This window comes from Gallus gallus, chromosome 2, assembly GCF_016699485.2.
Source record: "Gallus gallus isolate bGalGal1 chromosome 2, bGalGal1.mat.broiler.GRCg7b, whole genome shotgun sequence".
Taxonomy (NCBI): Eukaryota; Metazoa; Chordata; class Aves; order Galliformes; family Phasianidae; genus Gallus; species Gallus gallus.
The window spans coordinates 55,702,785-55,723,905 of NC_052533.1; the positions used below are offsets into that span (position 1 = coordinate 55,702,785).

The 21,121-nt window shown below is 37.9% G+C and overlaps 1 protein-coding gene across 6 annotated transcripts in view; it reads left to right on the forward strand.

Annotated features, from left to right (window-relative positions):
- Positions 1-12,958, forward strand: part of RECK (reversion inducing cysteine rich protein with kazal motifs) — a 63,716-nt gene extending 50,758 nt beyond the window's left edge. For 5 of the 6 annotated variants that reach the window (XM_046924064.1, XM_025147618.3, XM_418897.8 and 2 more), the window contains 5 exons: positions 1,571-1,763; positions 3,251-3,461; positions 4,761-4,834; positions 8,196-8,351; positions 11,694-12,958. In XM_046924064.1, coding sequence (XP_046780020.1) covers positions 1,571-1,763; positions 3,251-3,461; positions 4,761-4,834; positions 8,196-8,351; positions 11,694-11,909 — 850 coding nt within the window. In that variant the 3' untranslated portion in view covers positions 11,910-12,958. The remainder of the gene's footprint in view (positions 1-1,570; positions 1,764-3,250; positions 3,462-4,760; positions 4,835-8,195; positions 8,352-11,693) is intronic. The other variant, NM_001396526.1, reaches the window with a different exon arrangement.
- Positions 12,959-21,121: the final 8,163 nt, after the last annotated feature.

Consider the following 21,121-nt stretch of genomic DNA (forward strand, 5'->3'; position numbering starts at 1 on the left):
GGAAGGTTTTAAGTTTCTCTGACATAATTTCATTGTGAAAACCATGTCTGTACAACCTCTGGGTTGTTGTTTTTTTTGTTGTTGTTGGGTTTTTTTTGTTGTTGTTGTTGTTGTTTTTTTTGTGTGTGTGTAAGAGAAAAATCTATATAGAGAAACGTAACAAAAGCTGGTTCATGCCAGTGACAGGACAAAGTCTGAACATTCTTCAAAAGATCGAAGTCCATGGCTTTTACTTTTGGTCTCTGTCTCCAGGCAGAGTTCTTCATTTTCTCAGTGTTGTGCAATTTGGAATTGTAAATTTTCTATTTGGAAAGAAAACTACCATAAGAGGTTGTGTAATACTTTGCTTTCATGACAAATGATGAAAATATTTTTTCCCCGTATTTTTAAAAGCAGAAAACTGCAGACGAAACAGTATTGTTTTGCAGCTATAATAGAAGTTGAGGTATTGAAACTACAAATTTTAAAGCTGCATTGTTGGTATACATTCTTTAACTTCTATATTTTTAATTTGGAAAGTATTGAGTGGCTTTCTTTTCAGATTTACAGAATAATCATTGTGCTTAGAGCCTTAACTTATTTCATTTAAGACTGTACACAATAGGTTATTCTGGGTAAGTCTGATAACATAACTAAACATGTAAAACTTCATTTTAAAACATTTCTGAAGTGCTTAGAATGTATTTAAAACTTTATGTTCCACTTGTATTTTTAAAGCATTTGAATCTCAGAATTTCTGAGTCTTTCCTTTTATAAATAATACTTAAGACAGCAACACTGAGAAGGAGTAATTAATTATTGTAATTTGTAGAGAAAGAAGATTCTAGGAAAGCAAATTGGACTTTCATCAGTCTGTTTTTCAAATCCCCTTGGTTGTCATTTATGTAGTAGAGGGATGTCTTGCAAAACATGACAAATGTTTCAGAGATAAGACATGGAAGGTATGCATTTAATACAAAAGGAAACGTGCTTCTGGTGATTACTGCTCTTTACTTATCTGTGAACACTTGAGAGGGATGATAGGCTAAAAAGGAAATTGTTAGTACTAATTTTTTGTTTATTTTTAGTCATCCCCAGAATTGGATGTGATATAGCATACCAAACGTACAAGGCTAGAATCAAATTGCATGCTTGCAAGTGGATCCAGGTCATCTTTTGTTTTCATCATTCTCTCAGCACAGGCTAGATCTCTGCAGTAGAATCATTTTCCCTTACAGTTTACTGTTCCGGTGTTTGATCTAGTCTTCGTTAAATACACCTTTACAGAGTGAGGTATGGGAGTAAGTAAGAAGGTTTTAGAAGCCCTTCTCAAGAATCCATTGAAAAATATTTGGTAGAAGATTAATTTTTATAGAAACTATAGTTATGTGCATATACCTTGACTAAATGTTTTGTGGATCATTTTCAGTTTTGTACTGAGTTTGTAACTGGTTATTCAGAATGTTTTGTCACATGCATTTCCTGTGGTTCTGCTTAACCGCTCTTAAGCATTGGAAAAGTTTTTACTGAAAATGTTTCCACTGAATACTTGGAAACTTTTTTATAAACTTGAGATTATAACTTTCTTCAGGTGCATTCCAAAGAAACAAGTTTGCTTGACTAGTTTTGGAAAGTTTGAATGTAGCCAACATGAATGTGTGCCAAGACAATTAAATTGTGACCAGACGCAGGATCCTGTTTGTGACACGGACAGCGTGGAATACAACAATGTGTGTACTCTGTACCAAAAAGGAAAAAATCTAGCATATCGAGGACCGTGCCAGGTAAGAAATACTTCAAGAAATGCATATTAAATAGCTGTTCTCTTATGTTCAATTTTACAGTATCCTGCTTTTACCATTTAGAAAATGTTTACGTTGATAGTAATCCTTTAAAACTAATTTTGACTAGTAGAAAAATGCACAAAATGATATTCAGGATTTTGTTAAGTGTAAAGTGTTTGAGACAGACATCTCAAAATCAATCAAAAGCTTTGCTTCTGCTTTCTTAGGGGAAATACTCTGATGCTTGTATTAAGTCTTCTACATTGTTCACTGCTTCTGCAAACATACTTCAATGCAAGCTTTAATTAAAGCAGTTCCTTGGGTAGGAATACCAAATAACACAAAGTTGAACTTTTTATAAATGAAAATTAGTGCTTCATCATGTCTCCTTTTTAGTAAATCTTTTTCAGAATATTTTGGAACAATTTTACTTGCATGTTAATTTTCACTATTTATACTGATAATGGGAGTTTGAGGCTTGGGGTCACTCCTATCTTGGTAGTAAAAGGCTTTCTATGGAAGGTCTTTAGCATTTTGTTTGATTGCATGTAGTATTTTCTTTAGATAGTCTGTATTTGATTGTTCTTCACATTAATCCCTCATAAGGATTAGAATTAGATTAGATCTTCAGTCCCACCATTCCGTGCAGTATTGGTAGATGGGCTGTTTCTGTTCCTCTGCAGACAAGCTAGGAGGTACTCTTTTCAAGTTGCTGGCTTTACCATTTGTAGGCTGCTTATCTCTAGATTTTTCTCAAACAACAGAGATGAATCTGAAATGAGTCTGTGAAGAGTCACTGATTCCGTTTGCTTTTGCCTATATACAGAAGATTAAGTTTGTTGGCTTTTGCTTTCTTGAATATGCTGAACAAATGCATCTGCAAAGGCAAGAAAGACGGAATATTACAATTTTCTATTATTTTTGTGTGTATTTGAATCAAATGATGCTGCATATGCTTTTGTGAGAAAAAAAAATGGAGACAATAAGTATTTTTTTTTTATAGAGGTCTTGATAATATATATTTTTTCCCAGAAGTGTCTTGTAATAGATTTTATTCCGTTGAAATAAACACATGTAGCTTTTCAAATAATGTGTTAGAAATACTACATTCTAAGAACATAAAATAAAAACACACTGAAATGAATAAGTGATAAAAATAAATACATTTAATAAATTAAATGAAACGACAGTCATTATTTAGGCATTAGCACAGAACTAAAATTCTTCTTCTTCAAAACATGTCTTACTGCACATTTCTCAGATTCTAACTTGGATTCTTCTGTCACCTTCAAGTAATTATTTTTTGCATTTATGCCTGTTCATAAATTGGCAGATACTCTTTACTCTAGATTTATTCCTTTTTTGAATATCTGAATGTATTAGCCACAAATACCCATGTACTTTGATTTACCTAATGTTAAAAATACTCTTAAGTTTTGCTTATAGTATGAATAAATTCATCTTCAATGCATTTCTATGTGTTTCAGCCATTTTGCAAATCAGTAGAACCTGTATGTGGACATAATGGGGAAACCTACAGTAGTGTGTGTGCTGCCTATTCTGACCGTGTGGCTGTTGACTATTATGGACACTGTCAGGCTGTAGGTGTTCTCTCAGACTATGGTTTTCACACAGAGTGCGCCTTTGTTAAATGTCCTCAGCTTTCTGCTACTGGCTGCAAACCAGTCATTGCACCAGGTATGTTAATTCAGTGTTGAAGTTTACTGCATGTACGAGTCCCCAGGCTATTTGTATTAACATATGTATACTTAGAACTAAACTTATGTTCTAAAATTCTGAATTCTATTATGTCTTTGAGACATCCAAGAGGAAGAATGAAGTGGAGATCTTTAGTTAGGCTAGAACAAGGCAGTGCTGGGACTCAACGAGGTGATTTCAAAGTGGAAAGGCCTTTGGCTTTAGGAATCACATTCCTTCAGTTTTTAGGAACTTGCAGCTGTGCCCATAGGACCTGTCCAGGAAAAATGAATGAGGTCTGTGGTGCATAGGGTACAATGTAAGTAGGAACTGGATGAGTAATTTTTCAGAACTGACGGCACAGATGCAACATGGGAATGCCAAACTGTCTTCAAAGTAGAGTTCCCAGAATAACAAAGATTATATTTAATTAGAAGACAAAGTAAGATACCGGTTGTATTTACAGCGCTGTGAAGAAGGAAGACAGGAATAGCTTTGCTATTTTGCTTTTTCATTCTTTTCACAAGTACTTCCTCAGTGAAACAGTAATTAACTAGTCACAAGGAAAGGTCAGTTTTCAAAAAGTTTAATGTGTTTTTTCTCATTCAGTACTTCAAAAAAGGGCTTATGTGCTTTACTGTTATGTCTAATATAGTAACAGTAATTCTTAGAATGTGAATTCCTTAGGGGCATGAATTAAACATACAACAGTGGGTAGGCAGAAAGTTGAAATATTGGCCTTTTTGTTTCCAAGACAGTGAGGGAAAGTAGTAGGGGAAGTACATGCTTCTATATTAGAACAGATGTATGGGTTTTCCCATACATCTTGCTGTATAAAGATTCTAAGTTCTAACATGGTGCAACTGCATAAAGTAATGTTTGCAATGTGCAGTTATTTACTGTTATATCATCACTATTTCAGGTTTTGAAATTCATAACTTCTGTAGTTGCATGTGAGTTCATACAGTATGTTGTCTTGCAGTGCACAGCCTATACTTTTTAGCTTACAATAATGTTTTATTGGAACAAACAAATTTTTATCTTGTTTCACTTTGGTAGTTGTAAATATGTGACTACTTCTGCACTTGAAGATTTTCAACATTTGGAAAAAAAAAAAAAAAAAGATTGTGCACTTCTGCTATCAAATTGAAAGATTTACTTTGCTTTGGTATTTTTGATATTTTCATTCTTAATATTCAGCTTTGAGCTTTACTTAAAGTGAAAAGGCAGTTTTTATTTCAGAGATTTTGTTGCTTTTTTTTTTTTTTTTTTTTTTTTTTTTTTTGCTTTATCACACAGGAGCCTGCTGTCCACTGTGCGCTGGAATGCTAAGAATATTGTACGACAAAGACAAGCTGGATAATTTTGCAAGGGTAAAGTTCAGTCATTCCTTGTGTTAAATGGTACATGGAAAAGTCAAATTATTTTATACCCTTCTGAAAAGTTAAAGTATTACAAAATCAGTTATTTTTTAGGGTTTTTTTTAATACTTTCCATTATTTCTTAATGTTTGGATATAGAAATTGAATGACAATGCAAACAAAACAGAATTAGCATAGACAAGAACAAGCACATTAAGTTGCAGTTTAAATGACTTTTAATAGTAAAGCCATGCTAAGAAAACTGTTTATCGGTCTCATGGTACTAACACAGTTTGTGTTTGTTATTTATGGTGCTTTTATTAAGATTATTCTGCTGGCTAACTATTTTCTAATGTTGGTAACTTAGTTCTGACATTGTTGTTGGATAGTTTTACACTCTTCATGTTCATCTAGATGGTTATCACTGATTTGTCTTGCTCTTCAGCTAAAATGTCTTTTAAAATGTGTTGTTGTTTTTATTTTAACATCTCTATAAGTTAGATGCTTGCATTCTTCATTGCAGTTCTTTGAAAACCTCTAGTTTAAAATGGCTCTTATGTTGACTGCCCAACACTGAACACAACATTCTAGGTCCAGCCTCACCATGTGATGTGTAAAAGGATTGCATTTCTCTGTTGACCCCCACTTTCACGCTTCAGTATATGGAACACAGTGTAACACTTAGAATCATAAAATCGTAGAATTGCTCAGGTTCGAAAAGACCGTAAAGATCATTAAGTCCAACCACAACCTAACCATACTACCCTAATTATAACAACCCTCCACTAAATCACGTCCCTGAGCCCCACATCCAAACAGTTTTTAAACACATCCAGGGATGGTGACTCAACCACCTCCCTGGGGAGCCTATTCCAGTGCTTAACAACCTTTTCTGTAAAGAAGTTTGTTCTGATGTCCAACCTAAACCTCCCCTGGCACAACTTGAGGACATTTCCCCTCATCCTGTCACCTGTCACCAGTGAAGAGACCAACCCTGCTCTCACTGCAGTCCCCGTTCAGGTATTTGAAGAGAGCAATAATGTTTCCCCTTAGCCTCCTCTTCCCCAGACTAAACAGCCCCAGTTCCTTCAGTTGCTCCTTGTAGGGCATATTCCCCAAGCCCTTCACAAGTTTTGTTGCCCTTCTTTGGACCTGCTCCAGCACCTCAATGTCCTTTCTGTACTGATGTGCCCAAAACTGAACACAGTACTCGAGGTGAGGCCTCACCAGTGCTGAGTACAGGGACAAGATTACTTCCCTAGTTCTGCGCACCACACCATTCCTGATACAAGCCAGGATGCCACTGGCCTTCTTGGTGACCTAGACACACTGCTGGCTCATATTCAGCCAACTGTCCATCAGTATACTAAGGTCCCATTCTGTCAGGCAGCTTTCCAGCCATTCCTCCCCAAGCCTGTAGGGTTGCCTGGGGTTGTTGTGACCAAAATGCAGGACCTGATACTTGGCCCTACTGAAACTCACACAATTTGCCTCGGCCCATCAATCCAGCCTATCCAGGTCCCTCTGTAGTGCCTTTCTCCCCTGCGGCAGATCAACACTCCCTTCCAACTTGGTGTTGTCTGCCAACTTACTGGGGGTGCATTCAGACCCCTCATCAAGATCATTAATGAAGATGTTAAATAGGAGTGGCCTCCGTACTGAGCCCTGGGGGACACCACTCGTGACTGGTTGCTAACTGGATTGAACTCCACTGACCACAACTCTCTGGGCCCAGCCATCCAGCCAGTGTTTCACCCAGTGGAGCGTGCGCCCATCGAAACCATGGGCAGCCAGCTTCTCCATGAGCATGTTGTGGGGGACAGTGTTTAATTGACAGGCTTTAATTGATTTTTGGCACCACATCACAACAAAATGTGTTGCCTATTGAAGTATGTTTGCATCTGCATGTGATTTTAATTTATAAAATCAGGGAGAAAGAATTTGCTCAAAGCATTTCACAAGTGCGCTAACCTATTTAAACACTCAGAAGTACAGATAATTAATAATTTTCAGCTAGACCTGAGCAGGCAGGCAGGTTAGCTGTGCCCAATCCTGAGTTGGGCAGAGAGGAACCTTACAAGATCCAAGGTCGAGTCCTATATCTGGGAAGGAATAACAGCATGCATCAGCACAGGTTATGGGCTAACCTGCTGGAAAGGGGCTCTGCAGAGAAGGTCTGGGTGTCCTGATGGAGAACAGGCTGGCCATGAGCCTTGCTGTTCTTGTGGCCAAGAATGTCAATGATATTCTAGGCTGCACTAAAAAGAGTATGGCCAGCAGGTCGAGGGAGGTTATCATCCCCCTCTGCTCTGCCATGGTGAGACCACATCTGGAGTACTGTGTCCAGTTCTGGGCTAGATAATCTCTAGATTATCTCTAATAATGGGATAATCTCTAGATTATCCAACACCTATGATTCTGTTTTTCTTTAATTAGCTATTATAAGAACACAGTGGAAAAAAATAGATGGAGCAGGTCCTCTGGACATTGTCCAGTCCAACTTCCCGCTCAAGGCAAAATTAATTCCAGCTGGACCGCTTTTGGACAGTTGAGTATGGAAAATCTCTGATAATGGAGATTTCACAAGCTGAACTCCACTGGAGTCCTGTTCATCAGTATGGCCCTGGGGATTCCCCTTCCCTTTTTCTTTACCCTTCACCACTACCTTTATATTTTCTTTGTCAGCAGAGTCTTGCTAACTCCCTCTTGGCTTGCTCACAATATTGCACAATACACAGTCCTCAAGTTTTCAGATCTCATATATACATAGGTTACTCTGAAAGTAATGTCTCCTATTTATTTCCATGGGAACTACCACAGATACAAAGAGCACAAAAACACTATTTGATAGAACAAATTCTCAGCTACAAAATACTATTTTTCAGCGTAGTCTACACCATTAGCTATGCATTTTTTGCCAGCCATGCACAAGAGCCTGCATGCCATCCTTGTAAAAATCTGCATGGCCATCCAGAACACGGGTTGTTTTTCATGTTGCTGTCACCTCTGCTGAAACTCACCACCCATCACCTCTCTTTGCATTTCCAGTTGATGAATGTCAGTGGGAGCCATTTTTTCCACATGGAGAAATTCAGTTCCACACCTTTGCTTCATCTGCACTTCCGTGTCAGATGCCATTTTGTCAGACTGCCCCTCTGCTGTCCTCTGTTGAATGGCAACAAAATGTAAAGGAATATTGGCAGGAAGGTTCAGCTTCTACTGCCATACAACCTACGTTGTGGGCCAACATAATAAAATAGGCGGCATTACTTCTGTTGCTTAGGGAGCAAATGCCCACAGGATCTGTCTGAGAGAAATGATAATATAATTTTGCATAATATCATCCATGAAGTGCTTTGGTTTTTTTTTTCAGGTAACAAATAAAAAGCCTATAACTGTACTTGACATACTTGAAAAACTCCGCCTGCATGTTTCTGTGCCACAGTGTGATGTGTTTGGATACTTAAGCATAGAATCTGAAATTGTGATTCTCATAATTCCTGTGGATCAGAAACCCAAACCATTGCAGGTAGGTTATATTCTTATTTTATTTACCCAACATGGATTTGCATCATTTGAGTATGTAAATACTTCATTATTTTCAATATAGCAGTTTTAAAATTGTTTTCCTGTGTGTTGAATACATGGGGATTTCTCTAGTGACTTGATTGCAAGTGGTAAAATATGCCTTGAGAATCCTGCTGTCCTGGTAAGAGGCTCTTGAGTGTGGATAATTAAACGGGTGAGGCAAAGGAAGGCCAATGATGCAATAACAGTTTTTCTTTTAAAATGAATAAATGCAGAACCTTCAACTTTCTATGGCTAAAATAGCAGAAAATATACTTGTTAATGAAGGACATCTTACATTAATATTGTGTAATAAATGGATCTCTTGCATGAAATGGCACTCCTCTGTGTCTAGTGTCAGGGTTAAAAGTAGGTTGGCATACAAGTAATATTAGACTGAAGCACATCTGTGTACTGGTATCATAGTAATATATTGTGCCTATCTTGATGTTAAGCAGTTAAGCAGATCTTACAAAGAGGATTTATTGATACTATATTCTGAGATATATACAGGGATATCCCAAAATGCTGTTATATCCTTAAAAGTGAAATAATACAAATAAAGTAAACTGTCCAGCATGCTTTGTCATAGCTAATTCATGCTAGCAAATAAGAACCAAAAGCTCACAGTACTAAACTCTTAAGTGTAAACCAACAAATGCAGGTCAAAATTGTTGTAGTCTTTTCTTAGGAATGCTTTAGAGCAGAAGAAGCAGGACTCTGGCTGTGTATTGCATTTTTATTATCGTGGAGCTGTTGCTTCATTTTTAATTTGTTAACCTGTGCACGACCAATGAGGATATCTTCTTCCTATTAAAACGAACAAAACTCCTTGCCATTTTAAGTTGTTCCTAATAGTCTTGTTTTGCCCTGCTGACAGCATGTTATAATGAAGTCCCATTGGGATGCTTTTGTGGTTTCACGCAGCAGGCAGCAAAGCACCACACAGCATTTGCTCACTCCCTCACCCCAGTGGGACAGGGGAAGAGAACTGTGGAAAATAAGTGCAACTCATAGGATGAAATAAAGACTATTTGCTAAGTCAAAAAAGGGAAGAGAAAAAAGGAAATAGTAATAATAATGATGATAATAATAAATATATAAAATTATATATAGATGTATGTTTACAAAATAAGTGATGCACAACACAACTGCTCACCAACCACCAACCAATGCCCAGGCAGACACCATGCAGCAGCTCCCTCCACAGCCAATTCCTCCTAGTTTTACGGTTCTACATGATACCATATGGTATGGAATATCCCTTTGGCCAGTTTAGGTCAGCTGTCCTGGTTCTATCCCTTCCCAGCTCCTTGTGCACCCCAGCCCCCATGCTGGCAGGGCAGTATAAGAAGCTGAGAAACTGAAATGACCTTGACTCTGTACAGCATTGCTTAGCAGCAGCTAAAACTTTGGTGTGTTATCAACATTTTTTTTGTCGTAAAGCCAAAAAATGGCATGATACTGGTGACTATGAAGAAAATTATCTCAGTTGAAACCACAACAAATGCTCTGACTGGTTCATTCTGTCACCATACATATCAATGCGCACAAGTTAAAAACTGAGGATTTGGCTTTGAAAAGGAGGGGGGAAAAGAGAACATCTGTCTACAGTCTCTCATCTTTTACTATACAAACAATTTAGGCAGGTTGTTTTTGGGTTTTTTGTTGTTGTTGTTGTTGTTTTTTGTTTTTTTTTTTTTTTATTCATATGTGCTTCCTGTTTCTTTTTCATTTCTGCAGTCTAATTCTGCATGCTCAGAATTGCTTCTGGGCTGGTCTGAAGCTATGAGTGTATAAAATGACTGTCATAAATTCTGCAAGCTGCAGCATCAAATAGGGCATTTGTTTCTCAGACAGAAGCACTGTATGTAGTTTGCTACTGGAGCAAACAACTGTTATGTCCAATTGCTCCAACAATTATCTCCTTCTGTAACAGAAATAGCTCAGAATTTTACTAGTACTTAGGAAATAAGGTTTTGGGCCTTGTCCATCTGATCAGCTCTCACCTGGTCTGCAGCAGATGCTGTCAGACTCCCGGTGAGGACTGCCTGCAATCATAGTGGCCATGTGAAACAAGGGTGGGTTCATGGGTGCCCAATCTTTTGGCTTGCCTTGGCCCCACTGAGTGAAGAGGAATTGTCTTGGGCTGCATATGCAGAAGTTGCTTGGAAATCAATACCTCCTGTTTATTTCCGTGCAAACTACAACAAAGGTCACAATCACACTATTTGATAGAGCAAATTCTCATCTACAAAACACTATTTTTCAACATAGTCACCACCATTAGCTGTGCATTTTCACCAGCGATGGAGAAGAGACTGCATGCTACACTCATAAAAGTCTACACCAGTGGAGATGACCCACTGTCACCACTGCTGAAACACACCACCCGCCGCCTCACTGTGCTCACATCCACTGTATGGTCTCCAGAAATGTTCAGTGCCAGTGAATATCAACAGGCGCAACTTTTTCCACGTAGAGGAATTCAGTGGCATGCCTTTACTTCATGGGCATTGCCATGTCAGACTCCATTTTGTCAGACTACTCCTCTGCTGCTGTCTCTCAAACAGCAACAAAATGCGATGGAATACTGGCAGGAACATTCAGCCTCTATTGCCTTACCACCACCATCTGCCTCTGATGTTTTGGGCCAACATAATAAAATAAAAAGCATTACTTTTGGAGCAGTCCTTGTAAAATACACAGCATCATTAATATATAAGTAACAGAGCACTTCATTTTTAAATATTTTTCTTAAAACATTAAAAAAAGAGAGAGGAACAAAGCCATAGAACCAGTGGGATATTTGGCCCTGTTTTTGTGAAACCAGCTCATCAGGGTGGCTCAATGGAAGGGGCTGTAGTTGTCAGTGAGGGCTTGAGGCGTTCACTGGACATTGTTGATGGAATTTTACTCTTCCCGCACTGTGCTCAGAATGTGCGCACTGCCAAAAAGATGACAGGAATGGGTTGTGATTGGGAAGTGAAGGATGTTCTTCTCTGGTGAAGCGGGGGGGACTGTGAAAGTCTGGTTAAGAGACACCATCAGATTTTTGAGTGGAACGCCTGATAGTAACACTGTACAGTTCATCTGAAAACGTGCAGGTAGTGTCACAAGCATAAATCAACGACTGCTTTTGCGATCTTGAAACCTAGGCTCAGGTTCCCTGATCACTGATACAAATCTTACATGCTGATTGGAATAACTAAATTTTTCTTTCTGAATTTTTCTGTCACTAGTAAGATGTTTGCATTGGCATGTTACATGACAAGAAGAGAAACAATAACTTTTTCCTTCCTAGATTGAAGCCTGCAATAAAGAAGCAGAAAAGATAGAGTCACTGATCAATTCAGACAGTCCAACATTAGCATCACACGTACCTCTGTCAGCCCTAATCGCATCTCAAGTACAAGTTTCGTTCAGCATTTCTTCTCCTTCTGTTAAAGTGGGGCCTGTTCTGCACTGCCTGTTCATCAGTTTTTCATTTACCTTGCTAAAATTAATGGATTACATATAGCTACATAGAAAATATTCACGAGTATCGAGGTGTTTTACATTCTGAAGAACACTGAGAATTGTTGACCACCGAACCAGGAAACAAAAACTGTACGAGACTTGACTTGATGTACTAATATTTCTCACCGAAGAATGAGGAGTATTTGAAATAAGCTGAGAGATTATTCTTCTATTCATCACTAGTAAATGCTTGTTTCAGCACAATTGTATCATTTTCCACTGATCTTGTAACCACAAATGTACATCGGAAGGTTCTGACTTTATGGATCTATATTTGTGAGAAGGTTCTTAGTGTTTTTTCTGGAAATGAACAAATCGTGTTTTGAGTTTATTGAAAAATGTTAACTTTATATTATTCAGACGAGTATCAGTGACAACAAAAACGTACGTGCCTGTTCTAAGCATCATTTTTTTTGAAGAAACAAATTGCTGCTACTTCATTACCTTACCAAAAATATGAGTTTATTCTCATGTAAATACACTTTCATATTTTATTATGAAGGAAACTAACTAGTCCTGAGCCTATTTCAATAGACGTCTTTACTTGGACTGGTGAAGATTTGTGGGACACTGGGCTCAGTGCTTTTGAAATGACAATCAAGCTCTATACCTGGAGTACCTGGAGAAATGAAGAAATGTGTTCTTTTTATAGTTTTGTATATTTCAGAATCTCATATTAGATGCAAATTTATAAAGAATCTCAGTATCTATATTTAAGTGCCATTTAAAATATTGCAGTATTTGCATGTTATCTAATGAAAATTATACTTTAAATATGTTTAAATGTTTACACAAACAGTGTTTTATTTCTTATTGTATTCTATGCACCTGACCTTATTCTGCATGAAGTATTTTGTATCAGTATTATGATAACCAACTTCTGAAGTATTTACAGATTTTTTTGCCAAAATGCTGAACTTTGAAAGCACTGAAAACTTTTTGAACATGTATGGTATTGTAGCATGTCTGTAGCAAATATTTTATGCTAAATCTTTTAAATTTAAAAGTATTAAAGCTTTTTTATCTTAATAAAACTGTTATTTGTCCTTATACAGGAAAGTATGTTACAGAATTCTGCACTACAGTCATTTCTTCTTTCTTTCTTTCTTTCTCAAATCAACACACAGAACTAACTACAATTATTACATACAGAAGTGACTTACCTAGCTTAAATTTTCCAAAGAAAGTTAATTTTGAGTGTTCGGGTTTTACTTTTTTCTTTGCCACCTTTCTGGTAATGTATGCACACTTAAGTATGTGTCCGACTTGATTCACTACAGAGAAAGGATATTTTTATGGGACCATTGTTGTAAGGTTATGGTCATCCATAGTTTTGATTTGGTCACTCTGTGCAGCGGTAAATCTGCACAAACGTTAAGGACAGATTCAGAGCCTTATTTGTACCTAAAATTTAGGGCTCAGGGTCTTCCAAAGCAAACCAAGTCTTAAATGTGTATTCTTACATGCCCACACAGTAAGAATCCTCCATCAGCTGCTTTTCTAAGTGAACCTCTTGCTGTTGTGGTCTAAGAATGAATGAAGAGCAGTTTTATATTTTAAGTGCTATTTTATTTTCAGTGTAGTTTCTGAGCACTTACGGTAGATGAGTATGAATGCAGTTAATCTTGGGAAGTGTTCTCACCAAGTATCTACAGGAAGACTGATGCACATAACCAAAGCCTTGACAGAAGGAAATAGTTGAACATCTTCATCTGTTTCTTTTGCATATTCCTTAGAAACTTGGACATGAGTATAAATGAATGCATTGGAGAATCTTTTCTTTTCTTTTCTTTCCTTTTTTTTTTTTTTTTTTAAGCTTAAACAGCTTCCATAATCTCCGAAACCACAAAAAGTTTACAAGATTTTTTTTTTTCCCAAATCATTAGTAAGTATCTCTTTAATATCTTAGCCTGTTGACTTTCCCAATGCTCAGCTGAAGCAATTTGATGCCTACTATAAAGTGAAGGGAATTATATGTGCCATGCTGGAAAAAATAAGGAATAGCACAAAAGCATCCCTGTAGTGGAACAGCATATGTTTTGACTATTTTTTTTTTTGTACAGCTGTGAAGATTTTCTTTGATGAAAGATAACACAACAAAAAGTTGTCTCAATGTATACGATGAATTAATAATCTGGAAAAAGCAGTATTTCAGTTGAGAGATTTTTGCCGTCGTGTGAATGTCCATTACTTCCTGGAAAACCACAAAGCTTGGAGAGGTTATGTTAAATACATACAGAACCAATTATACTTAATATAATCCGGCATATAAATCCAAAATCCAACACATACGGTTACTGTTGCTGAATGAATAAAAGTACTTGTCTGTTTTCTAAGGTTTTCTCGGGATCTCTGGCTCCCCCAAAGGAATGAACAAACTCTGTATTTATCCATTTTGCATTCAAAAGAACTTGAAGAGATGGAGGAAACCACACCCAATTTTACTTGCAAGTTGCAGAATTGAAGCCTAGATATTTGATACAGGTTTCAGATGAGTTTTCCAAATCACAGCTAATGAAGTACTAAGTGGAAGTCTGTGTTTGCATAATAAGAAATGGAGACAACACATGAGAATATCAAAACAGCACAAGGCTGTTTGTTGCTTGTCTAACAGGACACGGCTGAAACATTTGTATTATTTTTTTGTCTGTGGAAAACCAGAGTTAATGTCAATAATTAGCTCTAGAGAGATGCTTCAGTTCTGTTTAGGTTTGCTTAGTTTGATTCTTCTTAACAGAGTGGTAGCAAGGCTACCTGCAAACACCAGCAGTGCCTGCTTATACACCCCAGTGGATCAGCCAAGAGAACAAATATCAAAGCATACAGAGCAAGGGCTTTCTGGCTTACAGCTACTGCTGAGTTTTGAGTCCAGCAGGAGTTGGGATCTCTGAATTTCATTTTCACAGTTCAGTGAACTGTGAAACTTTTACCTGGGGAAGCAGAGGGCACAAAATCAGCACTTATTTTATAAATACACTTACGCCTCTGAAATGACACTGTCATTCTGCTCTTCTTCTATTCTCCAGGTATACGCTACCTTATGTAGGGAGCATCATAAACTACAGATTTACATGTATGTATCTCAACTGAAAAGTAATGCGTTATTTATATATCCATACTGAGCTTCAACACCACCACTATTGCCAGGCAACCCTGGGAGAACCCATACGTGTGTTCTTTCTAAGGCAGTGGACTGGATGTTTTGTACTTGAAGTCTGGACTACAAGATGACTCCCCAGATCAAACAAAACGCAAAAACTGTAACATTGGAAACAAAAGGCTTAATTATCTGCCACGACACTCAAACTCAACTTCCTGAGTATTCTTAGCACAATCATTATTTTTATACAATTAGACAAGTAGCTCCAGCTGTTTCATATGAACTACACATTAAAGTAAACAACTGTACATCCAGCAGAGGCTGCAGCTACCATTTACAGCATTCTGCCTTCCATGTAAGTGGTTAAGCACAGCTTTTTCCTGCTTCTCTGTGGGCTACAAATTTTTGCCATTCCCACTGCATGAGGCAAAGAAATCCCCATCTTAAAAACAAAACTCTTTTTATGAAGAATGTTCCCAAGCACTAACAAGTTGTCCTACTGCAGTAACTTTTACCCTTTTAGCACTGCAGGAGTAAATCAACTTTGGGAATTAATACAATGAAGCTAAAGGTTTCAGACACTATATTTGAAGCTGATCGATACTGTACCAATGCAGCAGTATCAAACTTTGTATTATTTCAGGTTGTATATGACCGGTATGATATCTAAAGCAAACACGGTTAGTAGACCAAAATCTTTCTTAATTTTAAAGGACTTTACTTAAACTGATAAATGGAAGAAGCATGTGCCATTACGAAAACAGTTTCAGGTACAATACTTCAGAATTTTTGCTTCTGAAATCATTTCTACATCTTATGAACATTGTTAGGATTATTTATCATTGCTTTCAAAATTACTATGTAAATTGACTAATGTTTTGCAATTTAGAGAGCCTATTTTTGAATGCATACATTAAAGCACAGCATAGGCATAGGCAACAGCTTTTACGATCAACGAATTACTTATCTTCTATTTTGACTCTCTAGTGCTATCTGAGGAAGAAAAAGGGAAAACAAAAAAACAAATTTTTACATTAGGCTGTTACTCTCAAAATGCTGGCTACTTTTGTGTAGAAATAGGTATCAGTGTATTTTATGTACAGCTAGATTTAGCATGTCGCTGCTACAAAATCCTACATGCACTGGCCCCGTCACCAGCACACAGACCCTTTGCATTCTTAAGCACGAGCAGTCGCAATTCAAAACAGATTCTATACTTTTTCGAGTTGACTTACTTTAGTAAGTAGCTTTTGGAAAAGGCTTTGTTTTTTATTTTTTTCCCCCATACAGTTCCTAAGACATAAATGAGAGTTGCCATGGTGTCATAGGGCAGGATTTGCAGTGCATGGTTGTACATGCCAGGACTAGTACCTCACGGGAGTCACTGCTGTCTCTCACACTTCCCAGCACGCTGTGGCTGCACATAGCAAGAACAACTTCCTTGGGTAGAGGTCATCACCAGTCAGGTGACAACCGTAATTTTGTAGGAGACTGTGGATAACTGTTTCTCCTGAGATTGCTGAGCAGTCTGCTACCAGAGCACTTCTTTCATTACTTTCTGACACCAGGGCTCAAGCATTCTCTGCGAGTTTCCCAAGTTGGACACCAGCACGTGAAGTCATGTCTTTGAAGGCCTGGTGGCAAAAGGTTCCATTGCTCCACTTTGGGTGGCCACACTGCAAGTCTCTTGAGCAAATCAATCTTTGGGAGAGGACCTTGCATTTCCCTACAGAGTGCTCATGTCCCTGAAAGTTGTGCTGCTGGAATCCCTCACAGAAATACAAGCAGCAAGCCCCTAAACCAGCACAAGCTATCCCTGCTGCATGCAGCCACACCGCACACCTCTTTAAAACTGAGAAGCCTCACGTCCTTCTCAGAAAACAGACTTATTTCCTGAACTGCACTCTTCTGAGTCTCACTGCCCTGACAAAGTGCTGTTATTACATGCACCCACACTGAATAGGGTCAGGTTTTAACCTGTGTTTGTGCCATTTTGTTATTATTTACCATGAAAAGCAACAGTAAAGAACGTGAACCCTAACCTCTACGTATATGTGATTGTAAATTACTTCACATCACTGAGTTTAAGACAGGGAAAACATTTAGTTTATTTGCTTAGTAACGTTTGTAGCCCTTACTGCATCTCCCATTAGGTTGAACTAACTCTTCCTAGCACAGATAGGAATGACTGCTACTACCTCTAGCACCAAAAGTCATGTTTCAGATGAAACATCATCTCTGCTTCCAGCAACCATCTCTTACCAATGCCTGGAAGCACACAACATTTTCACAGCTATGTCATAATGACAGCAGGATAACTGAGCTAGTCATACACTCATTAGAGAAACTTCCCTAAACATGATGTTGTAGTTACCCTAGCACTTGTGTCTTTAAAGATGCTCACAGCTTTTCTTCCAAGTTTAACAAGTTCACAGATCTAGTTACAACACTTGCATTTTCATATAATTAATAACATCAGTAAAACCTGTCCTAAAGGACATCTTAAGAGGAATTCTATTCCAGAATAAGCAAGCCACGACACAGCAGATTCAGCTGCACTGCCCATCAGATCTATGCTCTGTCTTCCATCTCTGCCCACATACCACCCTCCCACATGTTGGACAATTGCTGATCAGTCCACCTTACTTTTGGCTCTGTTGATGACCAGAGGATTAAGTGTCGCCGCTGTGACATTAATCTAACAAAACTTGATCCCATGCATCATTACACGTTCAACACCAGTCTTCCTGCACCACCTTTTTAGAAAAGAGACACCGCTGGCAGACTACACGCTTGACAGTACAGCCAACACGCTCAGCTCACAAGTGACAGACTTCCACATTTCTCATTGGAAACTGGTATCTACCAGATGAACTTTTCACCCTTTTCACCATTCCTTCTGCAAACAATATCTCTGCAGTCCTTGCTCTGTAATCTTCCTTCTACTACTTATTTATTAACATTATTTAGAAAACAGGCATCCAGTTCGCATTTATGTTCCTGGTATTTGCAGAACCACATTCTTCTCAAACATGCAGGAGAGTATTAAGCTCATATTGCATATGCATAGTGTAACTCAGAACATTAAACACATTCAAAGAAACAAACAAAACACATCGTACATGTCTGGGGATCTGCTAATTAAGTAAAAAGAGAAACACGTGGTCACAGTTGCAAATTGCCCCTCAAGTCCAAACAGCAGGAACAATGAGACATACAGGCAGTAAAACAAGGTGTTAGTCCAGATTTCACATGCATAACCACCAATTTCTGCTTCATTCATTAATACGTACTTTCCATAGACATTCTGCAAAGAAAAGAGTAAAAATTCATATGTGCTTAAAATCACCACGTACATTTCTATTCTGCCAACTGCAGGAGAATTGAAGTTATGCAGATGTATCTGTTGGGAACCACGCATCCAAAGTTATATATTACACCTACTTCAATAAAACCCTAAGCTCAGCTGAACAATTTAAAAACAGCGTAGAATGAAACAGGCTTGATAGACAAGAAGTACAATACTGAAACAGAACTGAAGGGCTCTTTTAGTTTTGTCCTCTACCAAAAAGTCAGTTTACCAAACAATACCTTAATTCCTAGCACACAAATGTAAACAGAACAAGCACGACAAAGTCACATTATAATAATCACCCTTCATATTACGCATTCAAATAATAAGCTACCTCACTTTCACAAATGCTATTTTCTGCTCAAAAACTCAAGAGACCACAAAGCGTTTCTCAAATGCTTCTTTTAACCAATACATTTCAGAAGCAGAATAAATACAGGTGTTTTTGGTTTTATTCCCATGAAGAACAAACGTTACAGTCTTGTGAACCAATCAGATCTTCTTCCCAAACAGATGTCTTTCACAGCGGACCAGTTTTACTCACATGCTTGAAGGACTTGCACTCAGAAAGCCTGCTGCAGGGAGAGCAGCTCCTCTGGTTGACCTGCCTTCCCCAGCAGCATGTACCAGTAGCAGCAGGCTACTCCCTTACAAAAATGAGAGGGAAGCACTTACCATACTACCCATGTGTACTTCTAGGCAGGGGCAGCAGTATCTTCCCAAAGTAGCAACTTCTCACCAAAGGACTTCACACTTGAGAAACCTACAGCAAAGTAGTGTTAAGAAGATGGATTTTAAGTTTTTTTCAGGTTCCTCACCTTTTCTGAAAATCATAACCATACTGACAAAGGTGCTTTAGATTTTCTGTCACTCCAGATATCAAAATTCATCTGTTTGTTCTTTGTTTCTGTGGTCCTCAATGAATGAGGATAGGAGCATTCAGCAAAAGCAAATGAGTACCAGAACTTCAATTTCTTGGAAAATAAGCAGGTGTCGGTTGTTAATAAGCAATATTACTATACTGTGCTGTTTTATTTTAAGGTCTAGCTAAAACATCTTAGAAGGTCCACTTTGCTTTTGTGTCTTTTAACACCAAAAAGAATGTTATACAAAGTTCCCTGAATATTAAAAAAAATGGTGATGGAACAAGTTAATTGTTTGCACACGCACCTAAGAGAAAGTTAAAAGTTGGTTTTTGGAAAACTTGAAACCCAACTCCAATATATAAAATCCTTACTATCACCAATGGATGCCAAGTAGGTAAACTCTGGTAAGACTGGACTGCTTCCTTGGGGAACCAACCACGGATGAACTCTGATACGAACCTCCCAGCCCTCAACTCCAACCAACGTTCCTATCTCAGAAGAGCAAACTTGAGCTATTTATCACAAGCCTTCCCCTGATGCACACTGACAACTCCTTCTGGCTGGAGTGCCACTGACAGCAGCAGAATTACCTCAAAGATGGTGCAGCTCAAAGTATCAAGATTTGAAGACTGAAAATGACTGCCTAAGATTTCAGGACTTTTAGAGCTTCCCTTTCTCACTAAGAGCCCATCAAACTTGTTTACAAACTGTGCTGTGCCCAAATCTCAACTGTTCACTGACTTTTTCATGAGCTATTATTAAGCTACACAAGTGCACTGCTCCTTACTGTCTACATATCAGGATAGGAGATGTAGGCAACCCCATAAACGGTGATTCAGTTAGTTCAACTAGGTCTGTTCAGTACCAAATTACTAAGTTTTTCCAAATGGCAGACTCCCTACTTTTAGGTAACCGCACATTACATTAAAATCTGCTGAAGGTGTCAACATGCAAGTATCAAGATTGTATGTGAAACAGAACTTTACCTACCTCAGAGAACCTCAAGTGGACAGTCACCAATTCTATTAAAATGTCAGGTGCTTTTAGAAAAATCACAAAAATAATTTTGTGTCTGCTTTAAAAACTACTGCATTGCACAATCATATGCTGACTGATTTTAAAAAAATAGCCTGGGGATGTTAGCTTCTCCTTACCAGCACAAGGTACCAATAGCCAGCCTCCCCTTTTTTCACTCTGTGAAATACAAGGGGAAAGAAGGAAAACAATAAATATTATAGATTGTTACAAAACTAGCAAAACATTAATTTTGGAGACAGTTTCACAAGCCAAGTGAAATCAGGCATAAACAGAGAGAAGGAACAGAACTGAAGACCTCAATATGGTCACCAGTAACTCGTTATACAGTTTATTCTCACCAACTTTTCTGTAGCAGAGATGCTAGTTCATACTGAGCAAGATCAGCTCTTTTGATTTTATACCGTACTTACGCTGTCTGCAATGAGAAATGATCACTGTTCAAGTAATGAACAGTTTAGGATCTTGATGTCACCAGCTCATCCAATCTGCTTGTATTGTTTTTAACCCCAAGGACTTAAAGACATGTATAATTTGCTGAGGACGTACTGCTCAATTACCTCATACAAGACCAATTTAAAATAAAAGTAAAAAAAAAAAAAAAAAATCACATTTTTCACCAAACTTCAGTTATACCTGAACAGAGCTCCTATAGATCAGTTATGTTTATGGAAGTTGTATATTCCACATTATCAATGTGACACACTCCAGATCAGTTTCGCTTTTTGAAAACAGAAAGAAACCAAATGCTGTTACCAAGCTTTGAACAAGAGATAGTTAAACAGGTTTCAACACCAGCAAAAAGAGTAAATGCTTCTAGTTAGCAAGATCTACTTCACAGGTGATGAATGTAACCATTT